This window comes from Clinocottus analis, unplaced genomic scaffold (assembly GCF_023055335.1).
Source record: "Clinocottus analis isolate CAN_PGR_092001 unplaced genomic scaffold, fCliAna1.0.p SCAF_26, whole genome shotgun sequence".
In the NCBI taxonomy this organism is placed as follows: domain Eukaryota; kingdom Metazoa; phylum Chordata; class Actinopteri; order Perciformes; family Cottidae; genus Clinocottus; species Clinocottus analis.
The window spans coordinates 3,186,468-3,202,191 of NW_027175998.1; the positions used below are offsets into that span (position 1 = coordinate 3,186,468).

The 15,724-nt window shown below is 49.0% G+C and overlaps 3 protein-coding genes across 8 annotated transcripts in view; 1 reads left to right on the forward strand and 2 right to left on the reverse strand.

Annotated features, from left to right (window-relative positions):
- Positions 1 to 1,900, reverse strand: part of LOC137794831 (zinc finger and BTB domain-containing protein 5) — a 6,404-nt gene extending 4,504 nt beyond the window's left edge. The window contains exons 1-3 of one of the 2 annotated variants that reach the window (XM_068591895.1): positions 1,863 to 1,900; positions 404 to 617; positions 1 to 234 (exon numbers count right to left, since the gene is read on the reverse strand). The exon at positions 1 to 234 is cut by the window's left edge and continues 618 nt beyond it. In XM_068591895.1, coding sequence (XP_068447996.1) covers positions 1 to 234; positions 404 to 617; positions 1,863 to 1,888 — 474 coding nt within the window. In that variant the 5' untranslated portion in view covers positions 1,889 to 1,900. Of the gene's footprint in view, positions 235 to 403; positions 618 to 1,320 lie in introns of both variants that reach the window. The other variant, XM_068591896.1, reaches the window with a different exon arrangement.
- On the forward strand, positions 1,287 to 8,942 carry polr1e (RNA polymerase I subunit E). 4 transcript variants are annotated; one of them, XR_011078357.1, is made up of 12 exons: positions 1,287 to 1,381; positions 2,789 to 2,892; positions 3,843 to 3,919; positions 4,390 to 4,531; positions 4,631 to 4,775; positions 4,907 to 5,017; positions 5,132 to 5,228; positions 5,311 to 5,441; positions 5,531 to 5,612; positions 6,142 to 6,273; positions 7,303 to 8,078; positions 8,202 to 8,942. XR_011078357.1 is itself a non-coding variant. In XM_068591898.1 (11 exons), the coding sequence occupies exons 1-11, from the start codon at positions 2,385 to 2,387 to the stop codon at positions 7,466 to 7,468; spliced, it is 1,251 nt and encodes a 416-aa protein (XP_068447999.1). In that variant the 5' UTR covers positions 2,353 to 2,384; the 3' UTR covers positions 7,469 to 8,085. The 4 variants fall into 4 exon arrangements, 1 of the variants encoding a protein (XP_068447999.1); XR_011078355.1 differs by lacking the exon at positions 1,287 to 1,381 and adding an exon at positions 2,353 to 2,448; XR_011078356.1 differs by lacking the exon at positions 1,287 to 1,381 and adding an exon at positions 2,353 to 2,448 and having other exon boundaries at positions 8,242 to 8,942.
- Positions 7,306 to 14,035, reverse strand: fbxo10 (F-box protein 10). 2 transcript variants are annotated; one of them, XM_068591894.1, is made up of 11 exons: positions 13,814 to 14,035; positions 12,785 to 13,405; positions 11,862 to 12,680; positions 11,518 to 11,667; positions 11,256 to 11,392; positions 10,678 to 10,748; positions 10,418 to 10,570; positions 9,948 to 10,304; positions 9,550 to 9,860; positions 9,237 to 9,424; positions 7,306 to 8,556 (listed from the first exon to the last, which is right to left on the reverse strand). In XM_068591894.1, exons 2-11 carry the CDS (start codon positions 13,367 to 13,369, stop codon positions 8,376 to 8,378), a joined length of 2,952 nt encoding a protein of 983 aa, XP_068447995.1. In that variant the 5' UTR covers positions 13,370 to 13,405; positions 13,814 to 14,035; the 3' UTR covers positions 7,306 to 8,375. The 2 variants fall into 2 exon arrangements, with proteins under 2 accessions (XP_068447995.1, XP_068447994.1); XM_068591893.1 differs by lacking the exon at positions 13,814 to 14,035 and adding an exon at positions 13,559 to 13,676.
- Positions 14,036 to 15,724: the final 1,689 nt, after the last annotated feature.

Below are 15,724 nucleotides of genomic sequence, written 5' to 3' on the forward strand. Positions count from 1 at the left end.
CTGCTCCTGCTGCGGGGGGTGGAGGTGCTGGTGCTGGAGGGCGGTGGGTCTGTCGGACGAGGGGGACATGGGCAGGGTGCGCGTGGTCAGGTAGTGTTTGCAGGCCTTCACTACATTGTTGAGGTGCAGATGCGAGGCCGCAAGGAGGATATCCATCACGTTGCTCTCCCCCAGCATCAGCGTCGAGGTGTACATCATGTCCACCAAGGCGGCGAAGGCCTCGGCGGTCACCACCTGCAAGCACACAGGAAGTTCATTGTTTGTCTCTCTGTCTCACACACACACACCAAGTTTCTTGTGGAAAAACCTCCCCATGGACACTAGATCGTGTCCTGCCCCATCTACCACTACCACCAGTTACTACTGCCCTTTTTTGCTTGTCCCCACTACTAAGACCCCACACCTCGCTGTCCAGCTGGATCATGTTCATGCTCGAATCTCCGTCTGCGACCGTGAACAGGGCACGGAAGTGCGTGCTGCAGGCGGCCAGCACCGAGCGGTGGGCCTTGAAGTGTCGGCTGCCCACCACGATGATGCAGTCGCACAGCTGACCGTGGACGCGCTGGTAGTTGAGCTGCTGGAAGAGCTGCTCAAAGTGGCCCGGGAAGTCCATGGCCCTGGAGGACGGAGGCAGGTTGAAACGGTTGATTAGTTGATCCATTTCTTCACATCCATCAACAGCAGTTTTGATAATTGTTTGATGAGAAAAAAAAGAGGAGATAATCATTTGCCATTTCCATCGAAGCATTTTTTCTCTATTTTCTTATATTTCAACTTTCATGATCAAATGTTGTTTGCGATGATGCTGATGACATTTAGACAAAAAGACAAAATAAAACCCCCTGTGATGGGGTGAAAGGGGCTTCTGTTTACATTTCTTATGATGCAAATGCAACAAAAAACTGCACTACATGAACGCACTAGTGTTTTGTGATAGTTTAGGTGCGTTTGTTGTGTTACTAATGGGCCCATCTGAATGTCCGTTGTGCATCCCAGTGTTTGCACAATGACAATAACTGATCCTTGAGTTACTCTGCGGACCTACAACACATTCCAGTGAGATTGTTAACTGATGTGCACAGTGGGCTTTAACCACCAACTCGGTATTATCTATGAAAATGACTTGAGACTTTAGCCCGGGTAACGTTAATCAGGGCTGACGTGACGTAACGCAATTACAACACAGCCGCTACAGAAAGCGTCGCAGTACATGTCTGAGGGATAGCGCAGGTTATCGCGTGACAGGTTAACGTTAGCTAGTTAAAGACACAGCGTCCCGGTGTGACGGCGGTGAGACGAGAGAGACGGTCACAACGTTACCTGGAATCTCCCGGAGCGTCGCTAACGAGAGGCCCTGGCCAAAGAAACGGACACGGCTAAAGTTAGCTGGCTTGTTGACCAGCGAGTCTCCTGCTAGCTCCCACAGATGCGGCGCGTTAGCATCCGGTCCCACGGCTGGGCCGCTCGTTAGTGTGGAAGCAGCTCTCCGCCTCCATCAGCTGTAGCATCAACAGCTAGCTAGCTAGCTAGTTAACTTGTCAGTCGTCGCGTCTCACGTCCCCCATGCGGTCCCACTACCTGACACTTTATTCGCAATGAATGGTTTTGGCTGAGGTGGGGGTGGGTGGGATAGCTGCCAGTCCGTCTGTGGTGTGCGGTCACGGCGACTGTTCGTCTCGAGCGGCTGGAGCCATGAGCCGGACCCGTCCGGTCGGTGTCACCCAGGCACCGGTCAGATAAAACACCGGTTGATAAAGCAGACGCTGACTGTCAGCCACTGTCCGGGTCAGACTCGCGTGCTTTTATTTTTATTTTTGTAATAATTGAATCACACAGACGGGTTTTTTCCCAACTAGACTCACAGGGTGGCGCTGTGCTCCACTTCCATGCCCGTGACCTCGCCGAGTTGAAGGCTGCAGTTACCACATATCACCACACAGTGTCGCTGCATCCTAAAAGCCTGTGTATCCAAAGACTATACAGAGTCAAGATAGTACCCTGTCTCCCTATGATTTAACCCTGTGGTAAACCTTCTGGTAGTGTCTTTTTCTAACTTTTCTTTATAATTATTCGCTATCAACTAAGCTCGGGACAAATTAACAGGTATTTATTTTAATTATTTCAATGGATAAATTTCACAATGACCCACAAATCTAGTTTAGGATATGTTCAAGGAGATAGAATATTGGGAGCATTTATATCGCCTCTCAGCAGCTTAACTATAGAAAGCCGATATTTCCAGACGATACATTTTAAATACAAAGGGTTTTTTGCGGCGTTGTTTACGGGAAAAAAGCACCGTTAGTTGACGCAAAAACATCTTTGCGAAACCGGAAGTACAATGGAGGAAAGCCTCATGTGTCCAACTCCTGACAACAACAACTATGGCTGCCTCCTGCTCGCTGGTGTGTTGCGAGGAGGAGAATGATTCCGACCAAGCTGTTATTGGTGACTGTTTTACATTTGTAGTTTTAATTAGAAAAATTTAATAATTACAACGGTTTCAGTAAATATTGTGTGGTGCTTAATGTTTCCTCCGCTTTAAACACCCGTTTGTAATGCACACGTGGGTGCTAGCAACAGGGCTAACTAGTGTTGATTAGTGTTTTCTCCTCGTGTTTGTGAAGTAAACTAATAAAAAAAAACGTGTTCATTAAGTTGTTTTATCGTGTTACTCGCAGCTCGCACTAGTTCAACGTTATGCTAACGCGTGGATAACATTTCAATATGTATTTTGTGGTGGCATAAAACCTAGTTATGGATGTTGCATATTTCTCCTTTTCAACAGTCCGCTTTTCAAACGGCAGCGTCAAAAATGCCGACAATCTGGATTTCAGGATGTACAAGCACGCAGACGAGGTTAACCCCAGGAAGAAGATAAAGCGGATCATGGTGAGCAATAGGACCGCCGGCTGTCACCCTCGGCCCCGTGTATTTGCATCGTGCACATCTCTGCAATAAACATTTAACAGTAAACGGAGTGCACTAATATTTACAATTAAATCTACACTAGAATACAGTAAATATAAAATGAATGTTAATTTTAGAGTACAAATAAAGTGCACGGTCAGCAGTACTTTAAGGTGAAATGTAAGCGGTACGTGAAGGTGACAAGTGTAAAATAAAGTGTATTTGTGTATTTAAATATGAGGTGTGGAGGGATGTGCAGGAGAGTGAACAGTAGGACATTGTCTGGGGGTGACAGAGTCAGAGACAGTCAGTCAGTGGGGGACCCCGGCTCTATTGATGAGCGGGAAAAAACTGTCAGTGTGGCGTGAGTTGGTCCCGATGGACCTCAGCCTCCTACCAGAGGGAAGGGATTCAAACAGTTGGTGTCCAGGGTGAGAGGAGTCGGTGACAATCTTTCCCGCTTGCTTTAGTCCTGGAGGGACGGCAGATTACAGGCAATCACACCTCTCAGCAGAGCGGATGATGCGCTGCAGCTTGTCTTTGGCCGTGGCTTCTGCCACCGTGCCAGACAGTGATGGAGGTGCAGAGGATGGACTCAATGATGGCGGTGCAGAAGTGTACCATCATTGTCGTTGGCAGGTTGAACTTCTTCAACTGCCTCAGGAAGAACATCCTCTGCTGGGCCTTCTTAGTGATGGAGCTGATGTTCAGCTCCCACTTGAGGTCCTGGGTTAGGATGGAGCCCAAGAAGCAGACTTTAAAAGGCTTTTTTCTTTTGTAATGAAACATCAGAATTTCTTAATTGTCTCTGAGTGACATCTTAAGGCAGTCTACTATCAATATGAAGTGTTATATCCAGTTATAACTAGTTAGTTTATAATTATGGGTCATTTCCTTATGAATCTAATCTAGTCTTGTCCCTCTGTGTCTAGGCTGCTGAATCCGACAGACTGGCCTACGTTGGAAATAACTTCAGTGAGGGGTCCTTGAAATGCAACAACCTTTGCAAGTAGGTTGGCACATATTATTTATCTCCGTGCGCCATTTAATGCTGCAATGGAAAATACTCCAAATATACAATAAAAAAAACAGAGCAGAACATATTACATTTAGGAAAAGAAAATGATGAAGACAATGCAATGTATAAAATGTGTATGAAGTATATACAGTGACAAACCTAACGCCAAAAGCGGTGCTAGGTTTATTGATGATTCAATTGATGGAGGATTTGGCTAGAGGTGATTTTATTATAAAGTCTTATTGCAGTTGGCAGAAATGTTCTCCTGTTTCGGTCCTTGTGTCAGCGAAGCTGGATCAGTCTGTTGGAGAAAGTGTTCCTGCTGTCCCTGCAGTGGGTGGTGGAGAGGGTGGTCCTCTCCAGTGTCCTCTCCATCACCTGTTCCGGACAGTCCCGTTGGCGGCCAAAAATGGAGCCGGGCCTTCTCCGCCAGTCAGTTTACCGAGTCTGTTCGGTTGCAGGTACTACGTGGGTGTGCTAAACAGGCAGACCATGAAAATGCAAGTGCACGTGGCTCAGCTCTTCAACATGCAACCCGTCATACCGGGGGAGGCCACAGAGGAGCCAAAGCTCCAAGACGCCACTCGAACCTACGGAGAAAAGGTGCCGTCGTCATGTCCAGCCTTTTCTCAGAGTTGGGACTCGAATGAGAATTAACTCAGCGTTTTAACTTGTTGTCCCCCCCCCCCCCCAATCCCAAAGGTCGACTCTTTGATCGAGGCGTTCGGCACCAACAAGCAGAAGAAAGCCCTGAGCTCCCGCAGGCTGAACCAGGTGGGCAGCGACACGCTGCATAAAGCGGTGGCCAAGGCCGCCAACACCGTGATCACCCAGAAGGGTCTGGAAGGTAAGCGGCTGCGTGGAGTCGGTAGTCCCATAAGTCATCTGTGGGGCCCGCCTCAAAGAAAGGTCGGGAAGCGGTTGTGTTAAATGGAATACTGAGATCCACAAAGTCTCTTTTCTTCTTCCTTCCCTCAGCTCTCCAACAGGAAGTTGCTGAGACAGAGGCACAGGAAGACCTGGCTCTGCACCTGCCGCCCTGCAATGCAGCCGCCGACAGTCCTGAGAACGTCTACTTATTTGACGACAGTATCCTTAATTTTCCTTGTGTGTGTGTCTGTTTGTGTGTCTCAATGAGGACACGCAAGATATGCAGAATAGGGGCGAAAGCTTTTTTTTTTTTTCCTTAAATGATATCCACAGTCCTGAGTCCGGTGGAGTTTGAGGCTTTAGAGGAGGCTGGTTCCAAGATGGCGGCACTCACCTCTGAGGAGATGCAGAAGATGAGAGAGGCTGGAGGGTACGGAGACCACGGGGCGCACGCTGGCTGAGACATGTCGTTTGTTTCCTAGCTTTCTAATTTTCTCTTCTTTTCAATTCAGGTCCTTGTGTGTGTTGAAGCACCTGGAGAACATGGCGACCGTGGGCGAAGCCAGAGACAAAGTGTCGCGCTGCACCTTTTACCTGTCGATGCTCCTCAAGCTGGTGCGGCAGAAGAACGTAACCCGCAAATGTGAGTTGTTTATTTTTTTTTTGTGGACATTTTCTCTGCCTTTTGGACCGGAGCGCGGGCTAACTGTGATTTTGTGTTCACACCAACAGTCGGGCAGGAGGAAGGCTGCCCTCGCATCGTTCAGGCCCAGCTGCTCAGAACCTTCACCGTGGAGTCGTTCAAAAGCGGCAGGTAGGACGGAACCGCGGTTGGATTAAATCGCCAACTTCATATTAAAAAAAAACAAATCGTCTGAAGTCGTGGGTCAAAATATCTGATTACAGTTCACAAAGAGGCTGTAATTGTCTCGTTTGCACCGTTTCCACACCAAATGGCAACCTACGGTGTCGTCAATGAGGGGAAAAAACAACAACACAACTGCAGTTCCTCAAATGGCCACTTGAGGTTGGCTCCAAAAAGGGAGCTGGTTAATTAATATTGGCCAATCTAGAATATTGTTATGTCTGTTCCTGGTTTCAAAGGCTGCATCTCAGTGAAGTGACTTTATTTCCTGACATACCAGGCTTTACCACTTAGTCTTTATATCCACGTCACATGTGATTATTTATCAAAAGTCCGGTGTGAATGTTTTGTAAAAGCACCAGTCATCAATCCTACAATATCGTCTCGATGTTTGGGATGTTGTATTTTCGCCCCGCGCAATACACCCCCGTGACAAAAATTCCCATTTCCTCTGAATTTTAACTTCCTTCTTCTTCAGGGTCCAGAACATCGTGTCGTCATCAATGCGCGCCAAAATAGCGGCGTACTGCCTGGCTCTGCTGCTGCATATGAGTCACATGACCGCCGACCTCACGTTACTGCACCGCGACCTGGGAATCACCGAGGCCAGGTAAGGATAGAAGGCCAAAGCCACTAAGTCAAGTGTACTGTGCGTCTTGTTTCTTTGTGTAAACGGCATATTCCAAACGAGGTCTTATTTCACAATTGGAGCATTTTCTGATGAAGACATGTGGGATATCTTAATATTAATCTCGTTTCAGGAGAATTCTTTGGACATAAATAGTTAATATTAGTGGAATATAAAATTTCCTGAGGGGCCGATTACACCAAATGTGACTTTTAAAAGCGCAGCCTCTTCAAAAATGCCTTGACAAAAAAAGCGTTTTTTTTTTTTTTAAAGAGACTACGCCGAATATTTATCCGCGAGTCGTGTCTGGATGACGAGAGCGTTCAGTACTTTGGGCTGAGCAGCAGTCAGCTGGAGCGTCTTCTGAGCAGTAGAGTCGTGTTTCAATCAAGAATTGTAAAGCTCTTCGTCATTAAATACCGCTAACGTTAGCGCCTCGTCGGAGGTTTCCATTTTCTTTTGAATTCCTCGCTGCTCACCCCACACAGACAGGAAGGAGTAAAGTCCGCCTCTCGCTTGATCCCATTGGCTGCCTTGGCTGAGTGTGACAGTGATGAGCTGTGCGACTTCGTGCCTCGCGCTTAAAAGTTGAGAATATTTTAACTTTAAGCGCACCGAAAAAACGCTAGAAAAACGCAACGCCGTACCAAAAGGAAAACAATGGTTTTGCTAGCGACGCAATTTTTGAGAGTCGAGTCTGGTGTGATTGACGCCTTGGACATGTGAACGGTTTAGGAATATCTTTTTAGAATAAGGCCAAGAACCAGAATATGTTGAGTATGTAAGCCTAGCGTGTTGCAGCTTCTCAAGTGACATAATTAAGAACACTTCAACACAATGGTGTCGACTCATCTGCATGTATTGATGTAAATACCTTTGTCTTTCTGCTTTTAGCTAATCATCACATTGAATTGTCTTATTCTTGTTTACAAATGACCATAAAACACTGGATGAGAGGTGCATTTAAAGAACTCTGTGTTCAGTAACTGACGGCTTTGTGTCTTCCTACAGGATAATTGAAATGGCGAAGTCAATGGGACTGACTCTGAGTAAACCGGCCCGGGGGAAGGACAAAAACGATGGGCTGCAAGACTCAAACCGACAGGCCTCTCTGGTGCTTCCTCTGGTCAAATACAAAGCGTTCTCAGAGAGGCAGAAGCGGAAGAAAATGCACTGAAGGTCAAGATGAGAACCGAGTGGGAAGGAGGACTATAAGAATTGAAAATGCCACAAACGAGAACTGTTTATTAATGAGTTTGGTAGACAAATAAAGTAGTGAACGTTTGTGTCGTACATGAATGCGCTACTTATTGCTCACTGTGCAAGGTACATAAAGAGCAGAGGAGGGAGAGATGAGCCGTGAGCACATTCTGTAGATTAAAAACAGAGGCACGTTTGAAGAAAGCACATATTGCACACCTATTATAATTACGTTTTCCCTCTTCAACTGGCTCTTTTACCAGAGTGCGTGGTTGCAGCGTGTTTGCAAAAAGCAAACACAGGGCGGAGACGGGGGACATGATGCCAAAAAAAAACTGCAGACTTGCTGGGAAATGGCTCAGTGCAAGAAGCAGAAGCGTGGCCTTTTTTGTGTTATTTATCCATATACACTTCAAACTGACATTTCCTTCCCTCGCTACAATCATTGGATTTAAAAAAAAACAAAAAAACAACAAGGCACAGCTTTGTGTCGGAGCTGGCATCTCTGAAGCCCGAGTCTTCTCGGATTTATAAAAACAAAGTGCGCTTCCCAACAAGCGAATCGGAACCAACGGAGTCGACGGCAGGTGTGCGTGTGAATATGAATATCTTAAATGTGAAAAGCACACGATTAACTTAAAGCTTTGTTTTTTGTTTTTTTTACAAAAGTCTTGATTTCAGATTTACAAAATGTAAATGTTCCTTTGTAGTGGTTCAACTGGGAGCAGCCTCTTCTTTGCCTGTTCGCAGGCCTCCAACAATCATTTGCAGAAGGTCTTCTCCGAGGTGAAAGGTGGTCGGCGCGCTCCAAATGTTCGATCAAAAAGCGAGGAGACGCTGGCTTCCTGTTGTCCGGCGCCGGTTTCTGTTCGCTCGCCGGCTTCTCACAGGATGGAGCAGAACATGCTGCCGTTGTGGCAGCCGCTTTCCACGGTGGCGCTGATCCTGCTCGTCACGGCGATCGCGAGCCTGGAGGGATACTGGGACGAGGACGGGCCGGAAGGGGAGCCGGCCAGCGGACGAGGCGGAGGGTTCTCCAAAACCCAGGGAGGAGCAGATGTACAGCTACGAAACGCAAAGAGATTCAGCGAGAGGGTGTTAGAAAAACTCACTCAACACCTCAGAGTAAAAAGATTAAAACAAGTGCATTTATTCTTCGAAGAAGGAGCAGAGACGCAACCTGTTACTTTACTAATTGCATATCCAAGTCTGCTTAACAAACTCTTAAAGAACCACCTCTTAAATACACATCATGACACACTAACAGAAACCCTCATGACGTCTCCAGCCTCATCGTGAACCTTTTCCCCCGTCATCCCAAAGAGCGGTTTGCAAGACAAGGTCATATGATAACAAAGGAACTGCACGTTCTATTCAGACAGAAACCTACAGATTCCCATGTCTCATAGCTATCAGGAGACATGCCGAGTGTGTGTAAGATTAAACAGACAGTTCAATGAGGAGTCTGAATATGAGTTTTTCTTCCAACGGAAAGAAAGAAATCCATCCAAATAGATCGGGAGCAGTGCCGATGTTTTTGTTTCTTGTGGGCGGTAGAAACATCCACATACCACCTTTTTAAAATCATACAACGAGGGTGCTGTTATTTATCGTCGTTCCGAGTGGTTTTTCTAAAAATAAGACGTGAACAAAATGTTCTGCTGCCTGCAGCTGCGTGCGTATCGACGGTAACGCGGCCGAGGGTCTGAATCTCCGGGCTCTTTCCTCGTCAGTTGCCTAGTTACCTGCTATTATGCCTTAGAACGCTGTTGTTGCGCAACACGCAGCTCTCGTTGCCAGGATCCATATGTAGCAGCGCCTTCTTGCTTCCCGGGTGGCCCTGGAACAAGAGATTGTCGTGGACGAGCCCCTTCACCGGCCCGAGCACGGCGACGCCGCAGCCCTGCGCCGGTTGGACGCGGTTGCGCAACACCTAAAGATAGAAATGAAGAGAAAAACACGATAAAAGCGCACATAAGGGGGAGAAATGTGGGCGTGTACAGTGCTGTGAAAACGTCCACCAGCCACGATGGGGAGGGGAGGGGTGCATCGTCTCACCTTGACGTCGGCGCTGCCCGACACCTGGACCCCGTAGCCGCGGTTCCCGACGACGTCGTTCTCCACGATCTGCCCGCTGCCGCAGAAGCTGACGCCGTGGCCGGCGTTTTTGTAGACGCCGTTGCCGCGCAGCTCCACCCGGCAGTCCCTCTCCACCGTGACGCCGCCGCGCCCGTTCCCCAGCACGCAGTTGGTGACCAGCCGGGTCAGCTGGCCGCTCTGCAGCACGGCCACGCCGGTGCCTCGGTTGCCGTTCACCAGGTTGGCGAAGACGTTCAGGGGCTCGCTGCTCTTCACGTACAAACCCACCGCTACGAGGAGAGAGATGGACGGGGGGGAACATCAGAGACAGGAAGTGAGCGCCGCTTCCTTACTATTCGCCGGGGGTCTGCCGGTACCTCCGTTGTAGCTCATGCAGTTGCTCTCCACCAGGGCCACGCTGACGCACCGACGGGCCGAGTGGCGCTCGTCCTCGCTCTCCAGATCGCTCTCCCAAGCGAACAGCTCGCCCTCTTCGTTCAGGTTCTCCTGCCCCTCTCGCCCTTCTGCCTCCGCCCCTCTCCTGTCCCCGCTGCCCGCCTCGCCGCCGCCGCCGCCGCCCTCCTGTCCGGGCCAGTTCCCCTCCCGGGCCTCGGCGGTCTCTGGGTCTTTCCTGCAGAACACCGCCAGCCCGTACATACAGTTGTGGGTGATGTAGTTCCCCAGGAGCTGCGGGAGGCTGGATGACATCACCCACACGCCGCAGCCTTTGTTGCCTGAGTGTAAACAAGACGCAGAGGAGAAATTAAAAAGGAGAAAAGCCGACGGACACGAGATTGAAGACGTTTGGCGTCCAGACAGATGGGCGATGTCGCCAGGAGTCACGCACAGTAGACGCAGTTTCCCTCGATGAGTCCGCGGCCTCTCTCCCCCACCACCACGCCATCAGAGTAGCCGTGACAGATATGGTTGTTCCTCAGGATGGGGTCACCGCCTCTGCGGATGTCCACGCCCCCCCATTGGTTCTCTTTGATCACATTCTCTGCAATTAAAATGGGAGAAGAAAACAATTGGGGAGGGGTTAATGCTCCCAAATGCTACTTCTCTTCTTTGTAAAATGTGGTACACTCTTTGTGGAAATGGTATCACCTGTGATCATCCCTCTGCCGTTCTCGTTTATAGCGATCCCTGCCGCCTGGCCCTGGAAGATGTGGTTCCCGCTAAGAGACGGGGTTCATACACATGTTGACCGATGGATTTTCATGTCTTTAAACCAAATTTTCATGACCAAACATGTTGTGAAATCTTGGTGTAAAAAGTGATAAAATGTAGTATTTAAACTAACAATGAGGATTCAAAGCATACAGTAAACCTTGATTGACACAAATGAATGAGAGACAATAGTTTGATTAAAATGAATAAATAACATTTATATAGATGCCTGTATGTATGCTGCTTATATTTTGAGCCTCTTTTCAAAGCATATTAATTATTGCAAACTCAGCGTAAATGAACGTCATGAACACATGAATATAACACATTTACATGACTTTTACAAAACTTTTGGGACTTTTTCAGGCCTGGAAACTTTTCTATGGCGAGGAAACGAGCAGGACAGCCGGGGTTCAGACATTCTGTTGCTACATAGGATCACTTTTTGTCTTCCAAAAACCACACTTTCACTGTTAAATGCATTCCTGCGCAGTTCATGTCGAGTCCCCACCTACCTGACCACAGGATTCCCGCTGAACAGAATGTACACGCCCGCTTCCTTGTTGTTATAGATCTGGTTGCTCCGAATTGAACCTTTTCCATTGCCAAGGACGACGACGCCCGAACGCAAGCCGCTATGGATTTTGTTGCACTGTGGAGTGAAAGGCGGGACGATCACGACAAACTGAGATCAGTGCCGAAACGCACAAATCCAATAGAACCAATGAAATGATAAAGTTGTCGCTCGACCCCAATAGAAAGCGGAGCAGCATTTACCACAATGATGGGGTTGGCCCCCTTCCGGATGTCCAGCCCCGCCTCGCCGTTGGAGTGGATGTTGTTTTCCGCGATGAGGCCCTGAGCGGAGAGGCGCAGGAACACGCCCGACGCCCGGCACTCGCACACCTCGTTTCTCAGCATCACCACCTGAAGGAGGCAGGAGAGGAGCTCAAGTATCACTCGGAACCGGACGCCGCTGCTTAATTAGTCATGATCGGAGCTACTTCCCGAACTTGATACGCGTCTTGTGAAGGTCATGGTTCATATGAGACTTAAATGTGTCGGGTTACAAATCAAGAGACACTCAAGTGAGTTTGAAGAACGTTATTACTGGTATTTACTGTGGAGTTCTGGATGCAGCGGACGCCATAGTTCAGCCCGCGGAAAACGTTGCCCTCCAGCCGAGCTTGCCCGTAGTTGGACAAGTGCACGCCGCCCTTCCCCTCCCGGAAGAGGCAGCGTCTGAGAATACAGCCGAGGGTGGAGGCCGCCAACATCTGAGCCTCTGGGTCCCTGTCGAGTTCCTGCTGGAAGGTGAGGGGCACGGGGGTTGCAGACGGCGGATCCGGGGAGGAGGCCAGTGGCAGGGTGCCATCGGGGCGGGGCTTGAGCAAATGGGACAGGCCGTGGTGGTCGCAAGGGATTTTGTAATCCAGTGGAAGTGGCTTCTTGCCGTTGTCGGTTCCCCCTGCATCCCGGTTCTCCTCCTCTCCCTCGCTGCGGTCGCCGTCGCTCCAGCCGTCTTCGATCACTGTGCCCTGACACATCGCATCCACCCCGGTCCTCCTCTGCCAGTCTTCGATGCTCGCGTGCTCTTTTTTCGCTTGCGCGCCGGGAGTTTGATGCCCGCCAGCGGCGGCCGTCAGAGGGCTGTTGTTCCCGGACGCGCCGCCGCACGACGGGAACGTCCTGGCCAGCGCGGCCAAGTGTTTACAAGCCCAGTTCCTCTCCGACACCGGGGGGCCCTCGATGGTCACGGAGGCCGTGTCGCTTCCCGAGAAGTCGCAGCTGTCCAGCAGGCTGAGGACGACGCCCAGCAAGTGGGCGGAGCTGCCCTGCGAGAAGGAGCAGAAGCGAGCCTGGCAGGTTCCCGGGCCGCGGATTTGCAACTGGGCCCCCTCGAAGTTGCAGTTATCGAGTTGGACGTGACCCCACGACGTCTAGAGCGGAGCGGGGAGAGAAAGATCAAAACATCAGACTAGACAAGGTAATTCAGAACACACATATTCTGTATGACAAACACCACGATATGCTGCCACTTCACCTTGTAGACCACGGTGGAGAACCAGGGTGGCATGAAGACCAGGTTGCACAGACGGGCAGTAGGGCACTGCTGATCCATACACACCAGGAGGGCCACCTCACCCAACCGACCCAGCCCGACCAGCTCCACGGGCACCTTCAGCGCCACTTCGGCCTGCTCCTCGTACACCCCCGGGTGGAGAACCACACGGTCGTACGGCCCCGCCGCCCCGAGGGCCCCGCGCAGGGTCTCGAACTCGCACCCGGGCCCCACGTGCCAAACCCTGCGGTCCTTCCGACGGCGGAAGAAGAGGAGGCAGGCGGTGGACTGGAGCTCGGGCCCGTTCTGAGTCCAGGTGCGGGTGCACATGGCGTGCTGCTTCAGGGCCTCCCTCCACGACGGGGGCTCCTGATGGGGCCGGCTGGGCCAGTTGGGGTGCCGGCACTCGGGGCAGCCCAGGCAGAGCTGTCTCCAGCGGGTGTTGTCCAGGGAGAGGATGAGCTCCCGCCAGGCGAGGCACACCTGGCAGCAGCGGCCCAGGTCAGGGAGCGGAAGGTAGGCCAGGATGACCCTCCACAGCTCCACGGGGAGGCTGCCCACCTCCATGGCGTCGGAGGCACCGCTGGCTGGAGAGCACGGGACCTGGAAGACACACAAACACACACGCGCGCGCACGTGCAGTTAAGGCAACCCGTTACACAACAACAATAAACATTGGAGCTCGTTAATGAGCTCAGAGTCAATCCCGCAGTGGCTCCCCGGCTCGTGTAACTAGCGACACTGCGTTCACGTTACCATTGGCAGGAAAAACAAGACGCAGTGGAAAGGAAGCCGTGGAGTCTGTGACGTTTAGTTTAATTAAAACATCAATGCTCCTTCGTAGGCCCGCGACAGTAGCCCGTGTTTAAAGTTTGCTACGCTACATGACGGTTAGCTAGCGCGGTAAGTTGACGTTTACCTGTAGTTATCACCACAAGCCCGCGCGCAACTAAACGCAGTAAAGCGTCGCTTCGGCGCAAACTGTTTGAGTTTTTTTTAAATTTTCTATACCTTTTACCAGACGGCCATAGTTAGACGAATCAACACATGTCTGTTGAATGTTCAGCGCCGCTATTTGTCCATCGTTGACGTTTATACCCGTCCGTCCTCTCGCCTCTTGCAGAGTTCATAACAAGCCGCCGATGCGTGCAGATGTGCCAACGACGGGGAGTTTTCCGACGGAAGCGTTCAGTTTACGGCAGGAGCGTGAAACAAACAAGAGCCTTGGCTCCATCTTCCGCTTCCCAAAAGTGGGCGTTGACGTCACGCAGGGAGGCTGTGAACGTCGCAATGACACCCGATGTGTGTGTGTTCATGCTGATGCTGGTCTCCCCGTGGTCCGACCTCTTCTTTCCTCGCAAATCTCCGCCACAAAACTCACCTGACACACCCTGTTAAAGTGATGGTATCATAAATATGATTTTCTTCGATAGGTTAGGTCCTTAACTTGCAGAAAAACAATACACTTGCCCAACGGTTGGAAAGAATAAACCATAAGCCCTGTCACTGACATACAGGCCTATTTTACTGTAATATTAAAAGTGCTGTCATTACATGATGTGCTGTCCAACCCTGCATCCAGTTATTGCTTTCATTGCAAGGAAATATATATGAATGTGAAACGCAATTTTTAAACATGTAGACACAATGTGCATACTCAAAGAAATAAGCAGAAAAAAAAAATTCCTGATTCTTAAATAATAATCACCATCATCAAAACCCAAAGCATCCTTATTTAGAAAGACATTGGCTGCAGTTGATTTGGAGCATGATCTCGTATTATGTTAACTTCTTTTCACTTTTTGCTGCACACTGTTTAGTGTGACAGACTGCATGATACCAGCTGTTGATGTTTAATCCCAAAAAAACATTGTTGACTTACAATGTGTTTATTCCTTCTCCTGCTCTTCCAGGAGGGCTTTGGCACGGCTCTGTAGGGTTGCAGTAATCCAGCTGATGGTAGTTTCACAACCCAGTGGTTTCCATCGACCACACTGACGTGAACCAGTATCATTATGTTTAACTTACAGCTGTAGCCCCAATGTCTCACTTTGTCTGATTGCAGCCAACAAAGCAATAAGATAAAAGTACCTAACATAACACAATCGCTGGGCCAAGAAAGAATCCTAACAGTTTTATATTTTGTTAACTAAATACAAACTAGAATTTCAAGACAGTTTTAGTATCCTCCTTTATCAACTCCTGTTCTATAGCAGGTTGATTTATTCCTCACAGTGTTGCCATGACGTGTTCCCTCTTTGTCCGCAGAGAAAATGTCAGAGAACCACAGACTGTACGTTTCTAAAGGTGCCTAAGCTGCATAAATGATGCACATTTACTAGTAAGCTGAACATGTTAATGTCTTTTTTTTATACCAGGATTCAACCTCATACACTGTCGGCATATGACTTTATGATTCAATCTGTGTCTGTCATTGATATGAAAGGATGTAGATTTTTATAGAAATGTGGAATTCAGTTGAGTTTCTTTTGAATATTGAAGTAAATCCTTGTGCCGGAGTTTGATTGCAACAGATAAAAACTAAAAAACAACAACTATAGAATGAAAATGTAAACGTATGATGTAAACGTATGACAATATAATAACAAATATTAAGAGTAACAGCAGTATAACGGACATCTGTGCAAAATAGAAAAGAATAGAAATAAGAGTTACGTAAATAAATGAATGAGGAACTGCAGTGAATGCACTTAACGGCCACAAGAAACGATACATCCGTGGTGTGCAGTTTGTGTCCAAGAGGTGGTGGTGTCCTCCCACCGAGGATTCAATCTGACGCTGCCGTCGCACTGAAAAACAGCGCTGAGAAGAGCTGAAATCACAGATTAAAAGGTTCATGTGTCCAATCAAAAAGTATTTCATTCAAATGTTTAATTAAATGAAACATAAAGTTTCATCATT